The sequence below is a fragment of the Oncorhynchus kisutch genome, linkage group LG26 (genome assembly GCF_002021735.2).
Source record: "Oncorhynchus kisutch isolate 150728-3 linkage group LG26, Okis_V2, whole genome shotgun sequence".
NCBI lineage: Eukaryota > Metazoa > Chordata > Actinopteri > Salmoniformes > Salmonidae > Oncorhynchus > Oncorhynchus kisutch.
This window is the reverse complement of record NC_034199.2, coordinates 52342167-52361962: the sequence shown is the minus strand read 5'-3', so window position 1 is coordinate 52361962 and position 19796 is coordinate 52342167. Positions and strand designations below refer to the sequence as shown.

At 45.3% G+C, this 19796-nt stretch overlaps 1 protein-coding gene across 8 annotated transcripts in view; it reads right to left on the bottom strand.

Annotated features, from left to right (window-relative positions):
• dip2a (disco-interacting protein 2 homolog A) overlaps positions 1-19796 on the bottom strand; it is a 190050-nt gene that overhangs the window by 86649 nt on the left and 83605 nt on the right. For 6 of the 8 annotated variants that reach the window (XM_031805488.1, XM_031805489.1, XM_031805492.1 and 3 more), the window contains 2 exons: positions 8368-8505; positions 4317-4436 (listed from right to left, as the gene is read on the bottom strand). In XM_031805488.1, the coding sequence (XP_031661348.1) occupies positions 4317-4436; positions 8368-8505 (258 nt within the window). The remainder of the gene's footprint in view (positions 1-4316; positions 4437-8367; positions 8506-19796) is intronic. The other 2 variants (XM_031805491.1, XM_031805495.1) reach the window with 1 other exon arrangement.

Genomic DNA, 19796 nt, shown 5'->3' with positions numbered 1-19796 from the left:
CCCATGTACCACCACTACCACTGCTTAACCCCGCTTACCAGCCCTACCCCTGCTTAACCCCGCTTACCAGCCCTCCACCTGCTTAACGCAGTGTACCATCCCTCCCCATGTACCACCACTACCCCTGCTTACCACCCCTACCCCTGCTTAACCCCGCTTACCACCCCTCCGTCTGCTGAAACCAGCGTACCATCCCTCCACGTGTACCACCCCTCCCCCTGCTTAACCCCGCTTACCACCCCTTTGCCTGCTGAACCCAGCGTACCATCCCTCCCCATGTACTACCAATACCCCTGCTTAACACCGCTTACCACCCCCCCCTGCTTAACCCCGCATACCACACCTCCCCCTGCTTAACACCGCGCACCACCCCTCCGCCTGCTGAAACCAGTGTACCATCCCTCCCCATGTACCACCCCTCCCCCTGCTTAACCCCACGTACCACCCCTCCCCCTGCTTAAGCCCGCGCACCACCCCTCCGCCTGCTGAAACCAGTGTACCATCCTTCCCCATGTACCACCCCTACCTAACCCCGCGTACAACCCCTTCCCCTGCTTAACCCTGCGTACCACCCCTCCCCCTGCTTAACCCCGCGTACCATCCCTCCCCATGTACCACCACAACCCCCTGGTTAACCCTGCTTACCACCCCTCCCCCTGCTTAACCCTGCGTACCACTACCCCCTGCTTAACCCCGCGTACCACCCCTCCGCCTGCTGAAACCAGTGTACCATCCCTCCCCATGTACCACCCCTCCCCCTGCTTAAACCCGCGTACCACCCCTACCCCTGCTTAACCCCGCGTACCACTACCGCCTGCTTAACCCCGCTTACCACCCCTCCCCCTGCTTAACCCCGCGTACCACCCCTCCGCCTGCTGAAACCAGTGTACCATCCTTCCCCATGTACCACCCCTACCTAACCCCGCGTACAACCCCTTCCCCTGCTTAACCCTGCGTACCACCCCTCCCCCTGCTTAACCCTGCGTACCACCCCTCCCCCTGCTTAACCCCGCGTACCATCCCTCTGCCTGCTGAACCCAGCGTGCCATCCCTCCACATGTACCAACACTACCCCTGCTTAACCCCGCTTACCACCCCTCCGCCTGCTGAAACCAGCGTACCATCCCTCCACATGTACCACCCCTCCCCCTGCTTAACCCTGCTTACCACCACTACCCCCTGCTTAACCCCGCTTACCACCCCTCCCCCTGCTTAACCCCGCGTACCACCCCTCCCCCTGCTTAACCCAGCGCACCATCCCTCCCCATGTACCACCCCTACCCCTGCTTAACCCTGCGTACAACCCCTTCCCCTGCTTAACCCTGCGTACCACCCCTCCGCCTGCTGAAACCAGCGTACCATCCCTCCACATGTACCACCACTACCCCTGCTTAACCCCGCTTACCACCCCTCCGCCTGCTGAAACCAGCGTACCATCCCTCCACATGTACCACCCCTCCCCCTGCTTAACCCCGCTTACCACCCCTCCCCCTGCTTAACCCCGCGCACCACCCCTATCCCTTCTTAACCCCGCGCACCACCCCTCCACCTGCTGAAACCAGTGTACCACCCCTCCCACTGCTTAACCCCGCGTACCACCCCTCCCCTTGCTTAACCCCGCGTACCACCCCTCCGCCTGCTGAAACCAGTGTACCACCCCTCCGCCTGCTGAAACCAGCGTACCATCCCTCCACATGTACCACCCCTCCCCCTGCTTAACCCCGCTTACCACCCCTCCCCCTGCTTAACCCCGCATACCACCCCTCCCCCTGCTTAACCCCGCGTACCACCCCTCCGCCTGCTGAAACCAGTGTACCATCCCTCCACATGTACCACCCCTCCCCCTGCTTAACCCCGCGCACCACCCCTCCGCCTGCTGAAACCAGTGTACCATCCCTCCCCATGTACCACCACTACCCCTGCTTACCACCCCTGCTTAACCCCGCGTACCACCCCTCCCCATGCTTAACCCCGCGTACCACCCCTCCCCATGTACCACCACTACCACTGCTTACTACCACTGCTTACCACCCCTACCCCTGCTTAACCCCGCGTACCACCCCTCCGCCTGCTGAAACCAGTGTACCATCCCTCCCCATGTACCACTTAACCCCCTGCTCAACCCCGCTTACCACCCCTCCCCCTGCTCAACCCCGCGTACCACCCCTCCCCCTGCTTAACCCCGCGTACCACCCCTCCCCCTGCTCAACCCCACGTACCACCCCTCCCCCTGCTCAACCCCGCGTACCACCCCTCCCCCTGCTCAACCCCGCGTACCACCCCTCCCCCTGCTCAACCCCGCGTACCACCCCTCCCCCTGCTCAACCTGCTCAACCCCGCGTACCATTACCCCGTGCACCATTATACGACTATTTCTCTCTATACGTTTTGTATTTCATATACCTTTGACTATTGGATGTTCTTATAATCACTTTAATATTGCCAGTGTAACGGTATAGCTTCCGTCCCTCTCCTCGCTCCTACTTGGGCTCGAACCAGGAACACATCGACAACAGCCACCCTCGAAGCAGCGTTACCCATCGCTCCACAAAAGCCGCTGCCTTTGCAGATGAAGGGGAACAACTACTCCAAGTCTCAGAGCGAGTGACATTTGAAACGCTATTAGCGCGCACCCCGCTAACTAGCTAGCCATTTCACATCGGTTACACCAGCCTAATCTCGGGAGTTGATAGGCTTGAAGTCAAACAGTGCAATGCTTGAAGCATTCCCGAAGAGCTGCTGGCAAAACGCACGAAAGTGCTGTTTGAATGAATGCTTACGAGCCTGCTGGTGCCTACTATCGCTCAGTCAAACTGCTCTATCAAATCATAGACAACATAGACATAATAACACACAGAAATACGAGCCTTAAGTCATTAATATGGTCGAATCCGGAAACTATCATCTCGAAAACAAAACGTTTATTCGTTCAGTGAATTACAGAACCGTTCGGTATTTTATCTAACGGGTGGCATCCATAAGTCAAAATATTTGTGTTACATTGCACAACCTTCAATGTCATGTCATATTTGCCAGAATTTTACGTAATTTAGTTCGCAACGAGCCAGGCAGCCCAAACTGTTGCATATACCCGGACTCTGTGTGCAATGAATGCAAGAGAAGTGCCACAATTTCCCTAGTTTAATATTGCCTGCTTACATGAATGTATTTTTTAACTAAATATGATGGTTTAAAAAAATATACTTCTGTGTATTGATTTTAAGAAAGGCATTGATGTTTATGATTAGGTACATCAATGCAACGCTTTTGTTAAATTATCCCGTTTGGTGAAGTTGGCTGTCTTTGTTAGGAAGAAATAGTCTTCACACAGTTCGCAACGAGCCAGACGGCCCAAACTGCTGCATATACCCTGACTCTGTTGCAAGAGAAGTGCCACATTTTCCCTAGTTAAAAGAAATTCATGTTAGCAGGCAATATTAACTAAATATGCAGGTTTAAAAACATATACTTGTGTATTGATTTTAAGAAAGGCATTCATGTTTATGATTAGGTACACGTTGGAACAACGACAGTCCTTTTTCGCAAATGTGCACCGCATCGATTATATGCAACACCGCAGGACACGCTAGATAAACTAGTAATATCAACCATGTGTAGTTAACTAGTGATTATGATTGATTGATTGTTTTTTATAAGATAAGTTTAATGCTAGCTAACAACTTACCTTGGCTTACTGCATTCGCGTAAAAGGCAGGCTCCTCGGGAGTGCAATGAGAGGCAGGTGGTTAGAGCGTTGGACTCGTTAACCGTGACTTGCCTAGTTAAGTAAAGGTGTAAAAAATAATAATAATAAAACATTTGGCCAAATCGGTGTCCAAAAATACCGATTTCCGATTGTTATGAAAACTTGAAATCGGCCATTCCGATTAATCGGTCGACCTCTAAAATCAACCCCAACACACATCTCACTAAACTCCCAGCGACAACTAGGCAGGCAAGCACACTCACTTTTTCCATGAACACAACCACCACCTTGTTCATTCTGGATGGAGAGTGTCTATGTTCCGCTCCCACCTATTCACTGGCCATGAGCAAAACATTGACACCATTCTCCCCGGAACGACAGTTATTCTTCCCTAATCGGCTGAGACGCCATCGCGGCCACCACGCCTCCCAACCTCAATCAAACTACCCTTCCAGTCAGCACTGCCCTCCCTGCATTCTGTCCACTCCCTTAACAACCCCTGGTTGTCCATGTAAGGGGTAAGCCCTTTCCTGGAAACGTTCAACTGGACTCTATATAACAGAGGTGTAGAAACAGCTTTGATTTCCATGAGTAGAGATCTGCAACTTACCATCTACAAGCTCCTCGAAGTCATCAATGAAGAACTCTCTAAGTGACGGTCTCTTAGGTCTCTTCAGAGTGTTGAGAAGCTGCTGGATCTTAGATGACACTCTGCTGTTCACTGGGACACCTAGAGACAGGGGGAGAGAGACATTGAGAAACCTATCCAACCAAAAAACATAGAGACCCAGAAAACCTGAGTCTACGCATTCCCTATGGTGAATCACTAAAACGATACAGAAATATACTACGGAAAAAGAAGGTACAGCATGTCAGAAATCAGCTCAATGTAATTGAAGAATCCACTTCTGGGAAAATGATTTTACAAAAACAAGAAGAGTTATCTATCCAAAACGGAGATGTATGGATAAACCACTTCTCCAATCGTTTTGGTCCGATAACAAAGAACAGCAAAACCATATACATGATATCAAATACAAATCTTAGAATCAACAATTAAAAGACAACCAGAACCCACTGGATTCTCCAATTACATTGAATGAACTACAGGACAAAATAAAAACACTTCAACCCAAAAAGGCCTGTGGTGTTGATGGTATCCTCAATGAAATGATAAAATATACAGACAACAAATTCCAATTGGCTATACGTAAACTCGAACATCATCCTTAGCCCTGGGATCTTCCCCAATATTTGGAACCAAGGACTGATCACCCCAAACCACAAAAGTGGAGACAAATTTGACCCCAATAACTACCGTGGGAAATGTGTCAACAGCAACCTTGGGAAAATCCTCCGCATTATCATTAACAGCAGACTAGTTAATTTCCTCAGAGAAAACAATGTACTGACCAAATGTCAAATGGACTTTTTACCAAATTATCGTACGAAAGACCACGTATTCACCCTGCACACCCTAATTGACAAACAAACAAAAACAAAGTCAAAGTCTTCTCATGATTTGTTGATTTCAAAAAAGCCTTTGACTCACTTTGGCATGAGGGTCTGTTATACAAATTGATGGAAAGTGGTGTTGGGGAAAAACATAACATTATAAAATACAAACAACAAGTGTGCGGTTAAAATGGGCAAAAAAACACATTTATTTTCACAGGGCCGTGGGGTGAGACAGGGATGCAGGATAAGCCCCACCCTCTTCAACAACAGTCTCCTGCACCCGGCCTCACCCTACTAGAATCTGAAGTCAAATGTCTACTGTTTGCTGATGATCTGGTGCTTCTGTCACCAACCAAGAAGGGCCTACAGCAGCACCTAGATATTCTGCACAGATTCCGTCAGACCTGGGCCCTGACAGTAAATCTCAGTAAGACAAAAATAATGGTGTTCCAAAAAAGGTCCAGTCGCCAGGGCAACAAATACAAATACCATCTAGAAACCGTTGGCCTAGAGCACACAAAAAACTATGCATACCTTGGCCTAAACATCAGCGCGACAGGTAACTTCCACAAAGCTGTAAACGATCTGAGAGACAAGGCAAGAAGGGCATTCTATGCGATCAAAAGGAACATTTAATTTGACATACCAATTAGGATCTGGATAAAAATAAAGAGCTGCTAAATTCTACAACACACCTAAAAAGGAAGTGATTCCCAAACCTTCCATAACAAACAATCACCTACAGAGAGATGAACCTGTAGAAGAGTCCCCTAAGCAAGATGGTCCTCGGGCACTGTTCACAAACAGATCCCCACAGAGCCCTAGAACAGCAACACAATTAGACCCAACCAAATCATGAGAAAACAAAAAGATAATTACTTGACACATTGGAAAGAATTTACCAAAAAACTGAGCAAACTAGAATGCTATTTGGCCCTAAAGAGACCGTACACAGTGGCAGAAAACCTGACCACTGTGACTGAGCCAAACTTAAGGAAAGCTTTGACTATGTACAGACTCAGTGAGCATATCCTTGCTATTGAGTGAGCATATCCTTGCTATTGAGTGAGGCCGACGTAGGCAGACCTGGCTCTCAAGAGAAGACAGGCTATGTGCACACTGCCTACAAAATTAGGTGGAAACTGAGCTGTACTTCCTAACCTCCTGCCAAATGTATGACCATATCAGAGACACATATTTCCTTCAGATTACACAGATCCAAAGAAATAGAAAACAAAGCCGATTTTGATAAACTCACATATCTATTGGGTGAAATACCAGTGTTCCATCACAGCAGCAAGATTTGTGACCTGTTGCCACAGGAAAAGGTCAACCAGTGAATAACAAACACCATTGTAAATACAACCCATATTTATGTTTATTTATTTTCCCTTTAGTACTTTGACCATTTGTACATCATTACAACACTGTGAATATATACATAATATGACATTTGTCATGTCTTTATTCTTTTGGAACTTCTGCATGTGTAATGTTTACTGTTCATTTTCATTGTTTATTATCTACCTCACTTGCTTTGGCAATGTTAATATGTTTCCCATGCCAGTAAAGCCCTTAAATTGAATTTAGAAAGAAAGAAAAGGAGAGAAAGTAAGAAAGAGAGAGAAACAGAGAGAGAGAGATACTCTCAACCAGCTTCACCAGACCCCTCTAGTCCCTAGCCTCAGACCTTTGTCTCCAGACACCTCTCATTTCCTCATCAAGCAGCTCAGAGCAGCACTGGGCACACCAGGGTCAGACGTCAACACAGACCAATTCAAAAAACACCACAACATGTAATCTTATGTTTACCCACATAGCTTCATTTGTCACTAAGCTTTCTCTTCAATAAAACATGTATCATTGAAGCAGCCCCTCTAATGTAACAGCAGCAACATGGTGTTCAATACAGCACGCCCACTATCAGATTGAGACGCCTGTCATTAATACTAATCCTGATTTAAAAAACACACAACAACTACTGCTAGTCCACCTAAACCTTCTAGAACATGCTGATTCATGTATCCTTCTATTACCTACATTGAATACATAGCATGTTAATTGAATCTGCTTGGACCAATGCCAAACACCTGTCCAACGTCCTCTGGGTGGCAGATGGCTATCATAGATCAGAACGATGAGCTATACATCAGCAGAGTGCACTTGTATAAAACAAGACATTGCTCCTTCCGTGCAAATGTTGCTGATCAGTACAATAAAATAGGTCCTACAAGGAAGGGAAACCGATTCTTTGTTATCTGTAGCCCCATGAAACCAGCTAAAACAACATCAATAAGTCAATGTATGCACACACTACTATTAAACATGCATTCACCTGTATTGTGGATAAGGCTGCATCTTGATTTTCCAAGAGTATCAAGAGATTAACCATTCAAATCCATTTCTACCATTATCTTATTATGTAGTTAAGATTGTTTATACCAAAATATAATTAATTAATACATGTCTTGTATCTGAAAAAAGTACAAAAACTGTCAAATGTAATGATGACATTTAACTCAGAAGATATCCAATGACTGAACAGCTGTAGCTGAGTTTATTATTCTGTAACGTTGGCTATTACGTCTTGTTTTCTAGCCGTGGTTTCGTTTAGCTATCGACTATAGGGATGGTATTTACTATTTTGATACTGAACCTGGTATCGACATCAGTCAAAATTCAGAAACTATAACAGGGCACACAGACACCAGCCACTGTAGCTGGTATAACAGGGCACACAGACACCAGCCACTGTAGCTGGTACAACAGGGCACACAGACACCAGCCACTGTAGCTGGTACAACAGGGTACACAGACACCAGCCACTGTAGCTGGTACAACAGGGTACACAGACACCAGCCACCATAGCTGGTACAACAGGGCACACAGACACCAGCCACCATAGCTGGTACAACAGGGCACACAGACACCAGCCACTGTAGCTGGTACAACAGGGCAAACAGACTAAATGACCTCTATCACAACTCAGGAACTGACCCTTTCCCATCCCAGCACACTATTGTAAATCAACTGCAGGTACATTCCATGTTTCAAATGAAAATCCTCTCTCTCTACTAGTGAATGAAATCAGTCACATGTTAACATGAGTAGAGTGAAGCTCTGTTGTTACTGAGGAGTGGATAGATAGGCCTCTCATTGACTGAGATGTTGCCATGGCTACCCGGGTTGACAGTGGGACTCACCATCGGCGGTTTCCATGACGCTGGAGTGGTTGTACCCCCTGGGGACCACTTTCACCGACGCCACCGGGGGTCTGTCTCTGTCCGCATGCAGCGAGTGTTCCAATAGGCCAGTCACGTCTGGGGGGGCGGGGTGGTTATCTGTGTGGAGGTCAGAAGTCAAAGGCTGCTGGGACTAGTTAGGGTCAAACACTTTCATGTGATTTAATTCTAAGGCCTATTATGGGATTACATTCAGTCATTCAACACTTTAGTGCGCTCCTAAACACTATACACCTGACAGGACTGGACTAGCTGAGAACTTAATATTTAGAACTTCACAGTCAAATCTATCATTTCTCTCAAGGGTATTATTGAGTGTTGATAGATGGCATCTAACCTCTTCATGGTGAGGAACGGCAAAAACTGAAGCCTGTGTTCTAGACTAGATGGAACATGATTAACTGAAGCCAGTATTCTAGACTAGATGGAACATGATTAACTGAAGCCAGTATTCTAGACTAGATGGAACAGGATTAACTGAAGCCAGTATTCTAGACGGAACAGGATTAACTGAAGCCAGAGTTCTGGACTAGATGGAACAGGATTAACTGAAGCCAGTGTACTAGACTCGATGGTCACGTCTGACCATTTATTTTAAGGATTACCTCATTGGCAAAGCGGGCAGGTTTAGGCAGGAAATGGCAACAAACAGCGAGTCATTGTATTTATATTTTTTTTTTACGAATGAAAGAAAAGCATTGGAAGTTACAGTTTTGTAAAGTTAGTGTGGGAGAGGTGGACAAATGATTGTTATCGATCAATAATGACAAATCTCCTTGACAACTTAGATGGAAAGCTGCTGAGGATGGTAGCTGACTCTATAGCCACTCCTACTGAGGATGGTGGCTGACTCTATAGCCACTCCTACTGAGGATGGTAGCTGACTCTATAGCCACTCCTACTGAGGATGGTGGCTGACTCTATAGCCACTCCTACTGAGGATGGTAGCTGACTCTATAGCCACTCCTACTGAGGATGGTAGCTGACTCTATAGCCACTCCTACTGAGGATGGTAGCTGACTCTATAGCCACTCCTACTGAGGATGGTGGCTGACTCTATAGCCACTCCTACTGAGGATGGTGGCTGACTCTATAGCCACTCCTACTGAGGATGGTGGCTGACTCTATAGCCACTCCTACTGAGGATGGTGGCTGACTCTATAGCCACTCCTACTGAGGATGGTATCTGACTCTATAGCCACTCCTACTGAGGATGGTATCTGACTCTATAGCCACTCCTACTGAGGATGGTATCTGACTCTATAGCCACTCCTACTGAGGATGGTATCTGACTCTATAGCCACTCCTACTGAGGATGGTATCTGACTCTATAGCCACTCCTACTGAGGATGGTATCTGACTCTATAGCCACTCCTACTGAGGATGGTATCTGACTCTATAGCCACTCCTACTGAGGATGGTAGCTGACTCTATAGCCACTCCTACTGAGGATGGTAGCTGACTCTATAGCCACTCCTACTGAGGATGGTAGCTGACTCTATAGCCACTCCTACTGAGGATGGTAGCTGACTCTATAGCCACTCCTACTGAGGATGGTAGCTGACTCTATAGCCACTCCTACTGAGGATGGTATCTGACTCTATAACCACTCCTACTGAGGATGGTATCTGACTCTATAGCCACTCCTACTGAGGATGGTATCTGACTCTATAGCCACTCCTACTGAGGATGGTAGCTGACTCTATAGCCACTCCTACTGAGGATGGTATCTGACTCTATAGCCACTCCTACTGAGGATGGTATCTGACTCTATAGCCACTCCTACTGAGGATGGTATCTGACTCTATAGCCACTCCTACTGAGGATGGTGGCTGACTCTATAGCCACTCCTACTGAGGATGGTAGCTGACTCTATAGCCACTCCTACTGACTCTATAGCCACTCCTATCAGTCATATCTTTAATCTGAGTCTAGAGGAAAGTCTTTGTCCTCATCCCTGGAGGGAAGCCAAAGTCATTCCGCTAAGAGAGAGGTAGCCTTTACTGGTTCTAACAGCAGACCTATCAGCTTGCTTCCAGCTCTTAGAAAACTGTTGGAAAAAATGGTGTTCGACCAAATACAATGCTATTTCTCTAAACAAATGAACAGACTTTCAGCATGCTTATAGAGAAGGGCACTCAACATGTACTGCACTGACACAAATGACTGATGATTGGTTGAACGAAATTGATAAGATTGTGGGAGCTGTACTGTTAGATTTCAGTGCAGCCTGTGATATTATTGACCATAAATGGTTGTTGAGAAAACGTATGTGTAATGGCTCTTCAACCTCTGCCATATCATGGATTGAGAGATACCTAATAGAACAGAGGGTTTTCTTCAATTTTAGCTTCTCTAATGTTAAAAACATGTGAAGTGTGGTGTACTGCACGGCCGCTCTTTAGGCCCTGCGGTCTTTTCTATTTTTACCAATGACCTGCCACTGGCATTAAACAAAGCATGTGTCCATGTATGCTGATGATTCAACCATATACGCATCAGCAACCACAGTTAATGATGTCACTGAAACCCAGTTGCAGTCTGTTTTGGAATGGGTGCCATCTCCAAAACTGAACATGTCTAAAACTAAGAGCATTGCATTTGGTACAAATTAATCCTTAAGTTCTAGACCTCAGCTGAGACTAAATTACTTGGCGTTTCCTTAGATCAGCCTTTCTTAAAGTCGAGGACCTGTTAATGGTGGGTCACGACATGTCTGAGTAAATGTATAATTATTTCGTTCATTAGTGGAATTGATTTGGCCAAGCGCAACTGCGCAACTCTCTGTTCAGTGCACACTCTGCTTAGCAGCGGTGTCTGTGCTCAGTTTGGCAACTGCGCGAGTGGGAGAAATGCCTGTGTGCTTTGCGGTTTACCAGATATTTTTTGGGCAGTTTATTTGAAGATCACTCCGTGACCCACACGCTGCAGCACTGCTGTTCACCAGCAGATGCAACTGTCAGCCACTGACTTGTCATTCCCACTCGCCATCACTCACAGCTGTCAGCAAACGGACTCAAGCTAGCCACAAGTTCTGACTGAGCTCATACAGCGATCAGTTTCTCTCTTGGTTTCATACACACTGAGAATTAACGAGGAGCGTCCACAATGTGTGTTGTGCAGGGAAGTGGTTAACTGTTCTGCCTGAGATAAGGGAACCCTGACCTGTTCACCGGACGTGCTACCTTTCCCAGACCTGTTTTCAACTCTCTAGAGACAGCAGGAGCGGTAGAGATACTCTGAATGATCGGCTATGAAAAGCCAATTGACATTTATGTGCTGACCTGTTGCACCCTCGACAACCAATATTATTATTATTTGATCCTGCTGGTCATCTATGAACATTTGAACATCTTGGCCAAGTTCTGTTATAATCTCCACCCGGCACAGCCAGAAGAGGACTGGCCACCCCTCAGAGCCTGGTTCCTCTCTAGGTTTCTTCCTCGGTTCTGGCCTTTCTAGGGAGTTTTTCCTAGCCACCTAGACGAGGAAACCCCCACCTTGCTGTTTGGGGTTTTAGGCTGAGATTCTGTACAGCACTTTGTGATATCAGCAGATGTAAGGGCTTTATAAATACATTTGGTTGATTGAAGTGATTAGTAATCAGTCTCTCAAAACGAACAAATTAAAACGAAACGTCCTGACCAAACATCCACAGCATGACGGTAAACCCAGGAACTTCTTTCAGGAAACGAGTCAGCTAGCAAGGCACTGTTGTCATTTTGTAATAGGTGATGACACTTGTAAGCAGAAATAATGGAGTACCATCTCTTAGTAGTCGATGTGAGTTTCTTTCAAGCAATTCCCTGACACATCTAATAGCTAGCTTGCTAGCTAGCAAACGTCAGCCAAAGCAAGGTAACTAGCTACGGATTGTGCCTTCACCACCAGGCCCTTTAGGAAGTCCAGGACCCAATTGCACAGGGTGGGGTTGAGACTCAGGGCCTTCAGCTTGATGATGAATTTGGAGGGAACTATGGTGTTGAATGCTGAGCTGTCGTCAATTAACAGCATTCTTCCATAGGTATTCCTCTTGTCCAGACGGGATAGGGCAGTGTGCAGTGTGATGGCGATTGCATCATCTGTGGACCTATTTGGGCGGTAAGCAAATTGGAGTGGGTCTAGGGTGTCAGGTAGGGTGGAGGTGATATGGTCCTTGACTAGTCTCTCAAAGCACTTCATGATGACAGAGGTGAGTGCTACGGGGCGGGGCGATAGTCATTTAGTTCAGTTACCTTTGAATTATTGGGTACAGGAACAATGGTGGCCCTCTTGAAGCATGTTGGAACAGCAGACTGGGATAAGGATTGATTGAATATGTCCGTAAACACACCAGCCAGCTGGTCTGCACATGCTCTGAGGACGTGGCTGGGGATGCCATCTGGGCCAGCAGCCTTGCGAGGGTTAACACGTTTAAATGTTTTACTCACGTTAGCCACGGAGAAGGAGAGCCCACCTACATCTGTCAGCGGGCTAATTAGTTGGCATAAATAGCAGCATGCCTCAACAGTTTGATAAAAGGTGCAAAACACACATGAAAACTTAATTACAATATTGGTGGGAATATGTTCATGATAAAAACAGAACGGAATATAATTGGATAAATTAGAAAAAATATGAGTTGAGATGCAGTCACCACTCGTGTGTGGATCACCATTTCTAAAATGGACAGCTCCGGGTGCTGAAAGTTGAGTAGGCTAATTTACTAAGATGAGCACTAAGAAATAAGAGCTAGTCTAAACTCTTTGACAATTATGTTATCAATATATAGCCATTTCCTACAAATACTGTCACCATGCACTCCTTAAATAAGCCTACCTCCAATCTGCGTCGGACTCAGGTCTCATGTCTGGGGTGGAAAATCTGAACGTACCATGCATGGATTCATAATGAAATCTCATATTGAATTATTTGCAAATAGCAACAGTTTCGTTGCAAACAAGACACACTGGTTTGGAATTGGAGAAATACGGTAAGATTCAAGTATTTTAATAGAGTAGGTAGGACTATCAATAGAGACATTGGTGATTTTACCCACTGTAATCAGATCGAATTGATTATCCCACTAAAGTAATTTAGTAAATGAATTGGGAAGCTAGTAGGTTATTTATGTTCTGGTCCTGCCAACTAGCTCAGGAACACATTGGCTAGAGGTCCAACCTAGCAGCCAATCCCTGTTGTTATCATTCAGCTCATCCAGAAGGATGTGGACATAGTGCAATACTTGAACAACTGAAATTATATTGGTCTCTCACCAGTAGATATGTAGCCTAACAACATGACTGTCAAACTGGACAGATGTCTCACTAGAAGAAACAACGATATGTAGCCTAACAACACGACTGTCAAACTGGACAGATGTCTCACTAGAAGAAACAACGATATGTAGTCTAACAACATGACGTCTCACTATAGAAGAAACCATGATATGTAGCCTAACATGACGTCTCACTATAGAAGAAACAATGACATGTGGCCTAACAACATGACGTCTCACTATAGAAGAAACAATGATATGTAGCCTAACAACATGACGTCTCACTATAGAAGAAACCATGATATGTAGCCTAACATGACGTCTCACTATAGAAGAAACAATGATATGTAGCCTAACAACATGACGTCTCACTATAGAAGAAACAATGATATGTAGCCTAACAACATGACGTCTCACTATAGAAGAAACAATGACATGTGGCCTAACAACATGACGTCTCACTATAGAAGAAACAATGATATGTAGCCTAACAACATGACGTCTCACTATAGAAGAAACAATGACATGTGGCCTAACAACATGACGTCTCACTATAGAAGAAACAATGATATGTAGCCTAACAACACGACTGTCAAACTGGACAGATGTCTCACTAGAAGAAACAACGATATGTAGTCTAACAACATGACGTCTCACTATAGAAGAAACCATGATATGTAGCCTAACATGACGTCTCACTATAGAAGAAACCATGATATGTAGCCTAACATGACGTCTCACTATAGAAGAAACAACGATATGTAGTCTAACAACATGACTGTCAAACTGGACAGATGTCTCACTAGAAGAAACAATGATATGTAGTCTAACAACATGACTGTCAAACTGGACAGATGTCTCACTAGAAGAAACAACGATATGTAGTCTAACAACATGACTGTCAAACTGGACAGATGTCTCACTAGAAGAAACAATGATATGCAGCCTAACAACACGACTGTCAAACTGGACAGATGTCTCACTAGAAGAAACAACGATATGTAGCCTAACATGACGTCTCACTATAGAAGAAACAATGATATGTAGCCTAACACGACTGTCAAACTGGACAGATGTCTCACTAGAAGAAACAATGATATGTAGCCTAACAACATGACGTCTCACTATAGAAGAAACCATGATATGTAGCCTAACATGACGTCTCACTATAGAAGAAACAATGATATGTAGCCTAACAACATGACGTCTCACTATAGAAGAAACAATGCTATGTAGCCTAACAACATGACTGTCAAACTGGACAGATGTGTTTCACTAGAAGAAACAATGATATGTAGCCTAACAATACGACTGTCAAACTGGACAGATGTGTTTCACTACGTGTGGCTAATTCCAGCTATTATCTATACGTTCCTAGTGGTCTGTACTCAGCAGCCAGCTATTATCTACAGTGGGGCAAAAAAGTATTTACTCAGCCGCCAATTGTGTAAGTTCTCCCACTTAAAAAGATGAGGCCTGTAATTTTCATCATAGGTACACTTCAACTATGACAGACCAAAAAAAATATTTAATCCAGAAAATCACATTGTAGGATTTTTTATGAATTTGTTTGCAAATTCAAAAACAAGTATTTGGTCACCTACAAACAACCAAGATTTCTGGCTCTCACAGACCTGTAACAACTTCTTTAAGAGGCTCCTCTGACCTCCACTCGTTACCTGTATTAATGGCACCTGTTTGAACTTGCTATCAGTATAAGAGACACCTGTCCACAACCTCAAACAGTCACACTCCAAACTCCACTATGGCCAAGACCAAAGAGCTGTCAAAGACCACCAGAAACAAAATTGTAGCCCTGCACCAGGCTGGGAAGACTGAATCTGCAATAGGTAAGCAGCTTGGTTTGAAGAAATCAACTGTGGGAGCAATTATTTGGAAATGGAAGACATACAAGACCACTGATAATCTCCCTCGATCTGGGGCTCCACGCAAGATGTCACCCCGTGGGGTCAAAATTATCACAAAAACGGTGAGCAAAAATCCCGGGACCTAGTGAATGACCTGCGACCAAAGTAACAAAGCCTACCATCAGTAACACACTATTCCGCCAGGGACTCAAATCCTGCAGTGCCAGACGTGTCCCCCTGCTTAAGCCAGTACATGTCCAGGCCCGTCTGAAGTTTGCTAGAGAGCATTTGGATGATTCAGAAGAAGGTCATATGGTCAGATGAAACCAAAATATAACTTTTTGGTAAAAACTCAACTTGTCGTGTTTGGAGGACAAAGAATGCTGAGTTGCATCCAAAGAACACCATACCTACTGTGAAGCATGGGGGTGGAAACATCATGCTTTGGGTCTGTTTTTCTGCAAAGGGACCAGGACAAATGATCCGTGTAAAGGAAAGAATGAATGGGGCCATGTATCGTGAGATTTTGAGTGAAAACCTCCTTCCATCAGCAAGGGCATTGAAGATAAACGTGGCTGGGTCTTTCAGCATGACAAGGATCCCAAACACACCGCCCGGGCAATGAAGGAGCATAAGAAGAATTTCAAGGTCCTGGAGTGGCCTAACCAGTCTCCAGATCTCAACCCCATAGAAAATCTTTGGAGGGAGTTGAAAGTCTGTGTTGCCCAGCAACAGCCCCAAAACATCACTGCTCTAGAGGAGATCTGCATGGAGGAATGGGCCAAAATACCAGCAACAGTGTGTGAAAACCTTGTGAAGACTTACAGAAAACGTTTGACCTCTGTTATATACCCTTTGTTGGCAATGACAAAGTATTGAGATATTTACTTATTTTCCACCATAATTTGCAAATAAATTCATAAAAATCCTACAATGTGATTTTCTGGAGAAAAAAAATCTCATTTCGCCTGTCATAGTTGAAGTGTACCTATGATGAAAATTACAGGCCTCTCATCTTTTTAAGTGGGAGAACTTGCACAATTGTTGGCTGACTAAATACTTTTTTGCCCCACTGTACATGTTCCTAGAGGTCTGTACACATGAACAACAGCTGCACACCAACAACAGCCAGGGCCTAAAATGTTATTTTTGGTACACCAGGCACTCTGGCAGGTAGATTAAAAAAATCTACCAGACGCTCAGATTTTTTTACCAGACAAAATAATTTCCCCCCATAATTACATAAATAAAAAAATATATTTTAAAAATGACCAAGCTTTGTATTAGCAAGAAGTAATGTGGTATATTGATTAATTCATTTCATTTTTTGTGCCTTCAGTCTTTTAACAAAAATATTATAGACAAAATGTTCACCTGCCCCTTTAAGGGTGGGGGGTTACCATGGTAACGCGGCATCGAGTCCTGTCACTTGTCTGTGTCTCTCTAGCTGTGTTTCAATACTCATAATAACCGCACTAACCTCACTATTTGCGACGTGAATTGAGTAAATAGTAGGCTTATTGGTCATAGTATGGATATAGTTAGTATGCCAAAAGTTCATGATGTCGTACTACATTTGCCAAAATACGAAGTATACAAGCAGTGGAAACTATTTCCATGCTTTCTGGGCCCATAATGCAAATCTTCAGTAAATAGGTGTGGCTTCATAACTTTACAGATTGGAAGAAAATGACTGAAAATATGCAGCCTTAGTCGGACGAGAGCAGATACAAATGTATTGCTTCAACTAACTATGACAAATGTTAAGAAAATGTTGAGCAATATAATAAAGTAATGACTTCTCAAATAAGTTCGGTTTAGACATTACCTAATGAGCGGCCGGCCGTGGGTTTAACCAGAGCCAAGGTGGTTTCATTTTCTACAGTGTCTCAGGTTGAACTAAGAGCTTTGTATCTATGTCGAGGAGGGGTTTAGTAGAGGAGGAGGACCAGCATGTACTGGGTGGCAGAAGACAGGGAGAGGCAGGGTGACAACAGGGGTAGACCCTCACTGGGGAAGAGGTCAGTGATTGAGGAGGAGGAGCCAAGAGAGGTCAGGCTCTGAACCACATAATAGCCAACATTGTAAACCTCTAGCAGTATACCGATTGAAATTGTATTTTTATTTCACCTTTATTTAACCAGGTAGGCTAGTTGAGAACAAGTTCTCATTTGCAACTGCGACCTGGCCAAGATAAAGCATAGCAGTGTGAACAGACAACAAAGAGTTACACATGGAGTAAACAATTAACAAGTCAATAACACAGTAGAGAAAAAAAAGGGGGAGTCTATATACATTGTGTGCAAAAGGCATGAGGAGGTAGGCGAATAATTACAATTTTGCAGATTAATAACACTGGAGTGATAAATGATCAGATGGTCATGTACAGGTAGAGATATTGGTGTGCAAAAGAGCAGAAAAGTAAATAAATAAAAACAGTATGGGGATGAGGTAGGTAAAAATGGGTGGGCTATTTACCGATAGACTATGTACAGCTGCAGCGATCGGTTAGCTGCTCAGAGAGCAGATGTTTGAAGTTGGTGAGGGAGATAAAAGTCTCCAACTTCAGCGATTTTTGCAATTCGTTCCAGTCACAGGCAGCAGAGAACTGGAACGAAAGGCGGCCAAATGAGGTGTTGGCTTTAGGGATGATCAGTGAGATACACCTGCTGGAGCGCGTGCTACGGATGGGTGTTGCCATCGTGACCAGTGAACTGAGATAAGGCGGAGCTTTACCTAGCATGGACTTGTAGATGACCTGGAGCCAGTGGGTCTGGCGACGAATATGTAGTGAGGGCCAGCCGACTAGAGCATAAAAGTCGCAGTGGTGGGTGGTATAAGGTGCTTTAGTGACAAAACGGATGGCACTGTGATAAACTGCATCCAGTTTGCTGAGTAGAGTGTTGGAAGCAATTTTGTAGATGACGTCGCCGAAGTCGAGGATCGGTAGGATAGTCAGTTTTACTAGGGTAAGTTTGGCAGGGTGAAGTGAAGGAGTCTTTGTTGCGGAATAGAAAGCCGATTCTTGATTTGATTTTCGATTGGAGATGTTTGATATGAGTCTGGAAGGAGAGTTTACAGTCTAGCCAGACACCTAGGTACTTATAGATGTCCACATTTTCAAGGTCGGAACCATCCAGGGTGGTGATGCTGGTCAGGCGTGCGGGTGCAGGCAGCGAACGGTTGAAAAGCATGCATTTGGTTTTACTAGCGTTTAAGAGCAGTTGGAGGCCACGGAAGGAGTGTTGTATGGCATTGATGCTCGTTTGGAGGTTAGATAGCACAGTGTCCAAGGACGGCCCGGAAGTATATAGAATGGTGTCGTCTGCGTAGAGGTGGATCAGGGAATTCGCCCGCAGCAAGAGCAACATCATTGATATATACAGAGAAAAGAGTCGGCCCGAGGATTGAACCCTGTGGCACCCCCATAGAGACTGCCAGAGTACCGGACAGCATGCCCTCCGATTTGACACACTGAACTCTATCTGCAAAGTAATTGGTGAACCAGGCAAGGCAGTCATCCAAAAAACCGAGGCTACTGAGTCTGCCGATAAGAATATGGTGATTGACGGAGTCGAAAGCCTTGGCAAGGTCGATGAAGACGGCTGCACAGTACTGTCTTTTATCGATGGCGGTTATGATATCGTTTAGTACCTTGAGCGTGGCTGAGGTGCACCCGTGACTGGCTCGGAAACCAGATTGCACAGCGGAGAAGGTACGGTGGGATTCGAGATGGTCAGTGACCTGTTTGTTGACTTGGCTTTCGAAGACCTTAGATAGGCAGGGCAGGATGGATATAGGTCTGTAACAGTTTGGGTCCAGGGTGTCTCCCCCTTTGAAGAGGGGGATGACTGCGGCAGCTTTCCAATCCTTGGTGATCTCAGACGATATGAAAGAGGTTGAACAGGCTGGTAATAGGGGTTGCGACAATGGCGGCGGATAGTTTCAGAAATAGAGGGTCCAGATTGTCAAGCCCAGCTGATTTGTACGGGTCCAGGTTTTGCAGCTCTTTCAGAACATCTGCTATCTGGATTTGGGTAAAGGAGAACCTGGAGAGGCTTGGGCGAGTAGCTACGGGGGGGGGCGGAGCTGTTGGCTGAGGTTGGAGTAGCCAGGCGGAAGGCATGGCCAGCTGTTGAGAAATGCTTGTTGAAGTATTCGATAATCATGGATTTATCGGTGGTGACCGTGTTACCTAGCCTCAGTGCAGTGGGCAGCTGGGAGGAGGTGCTCTTGTTCTCCATGGACTTTACAGTGTCCCAGAA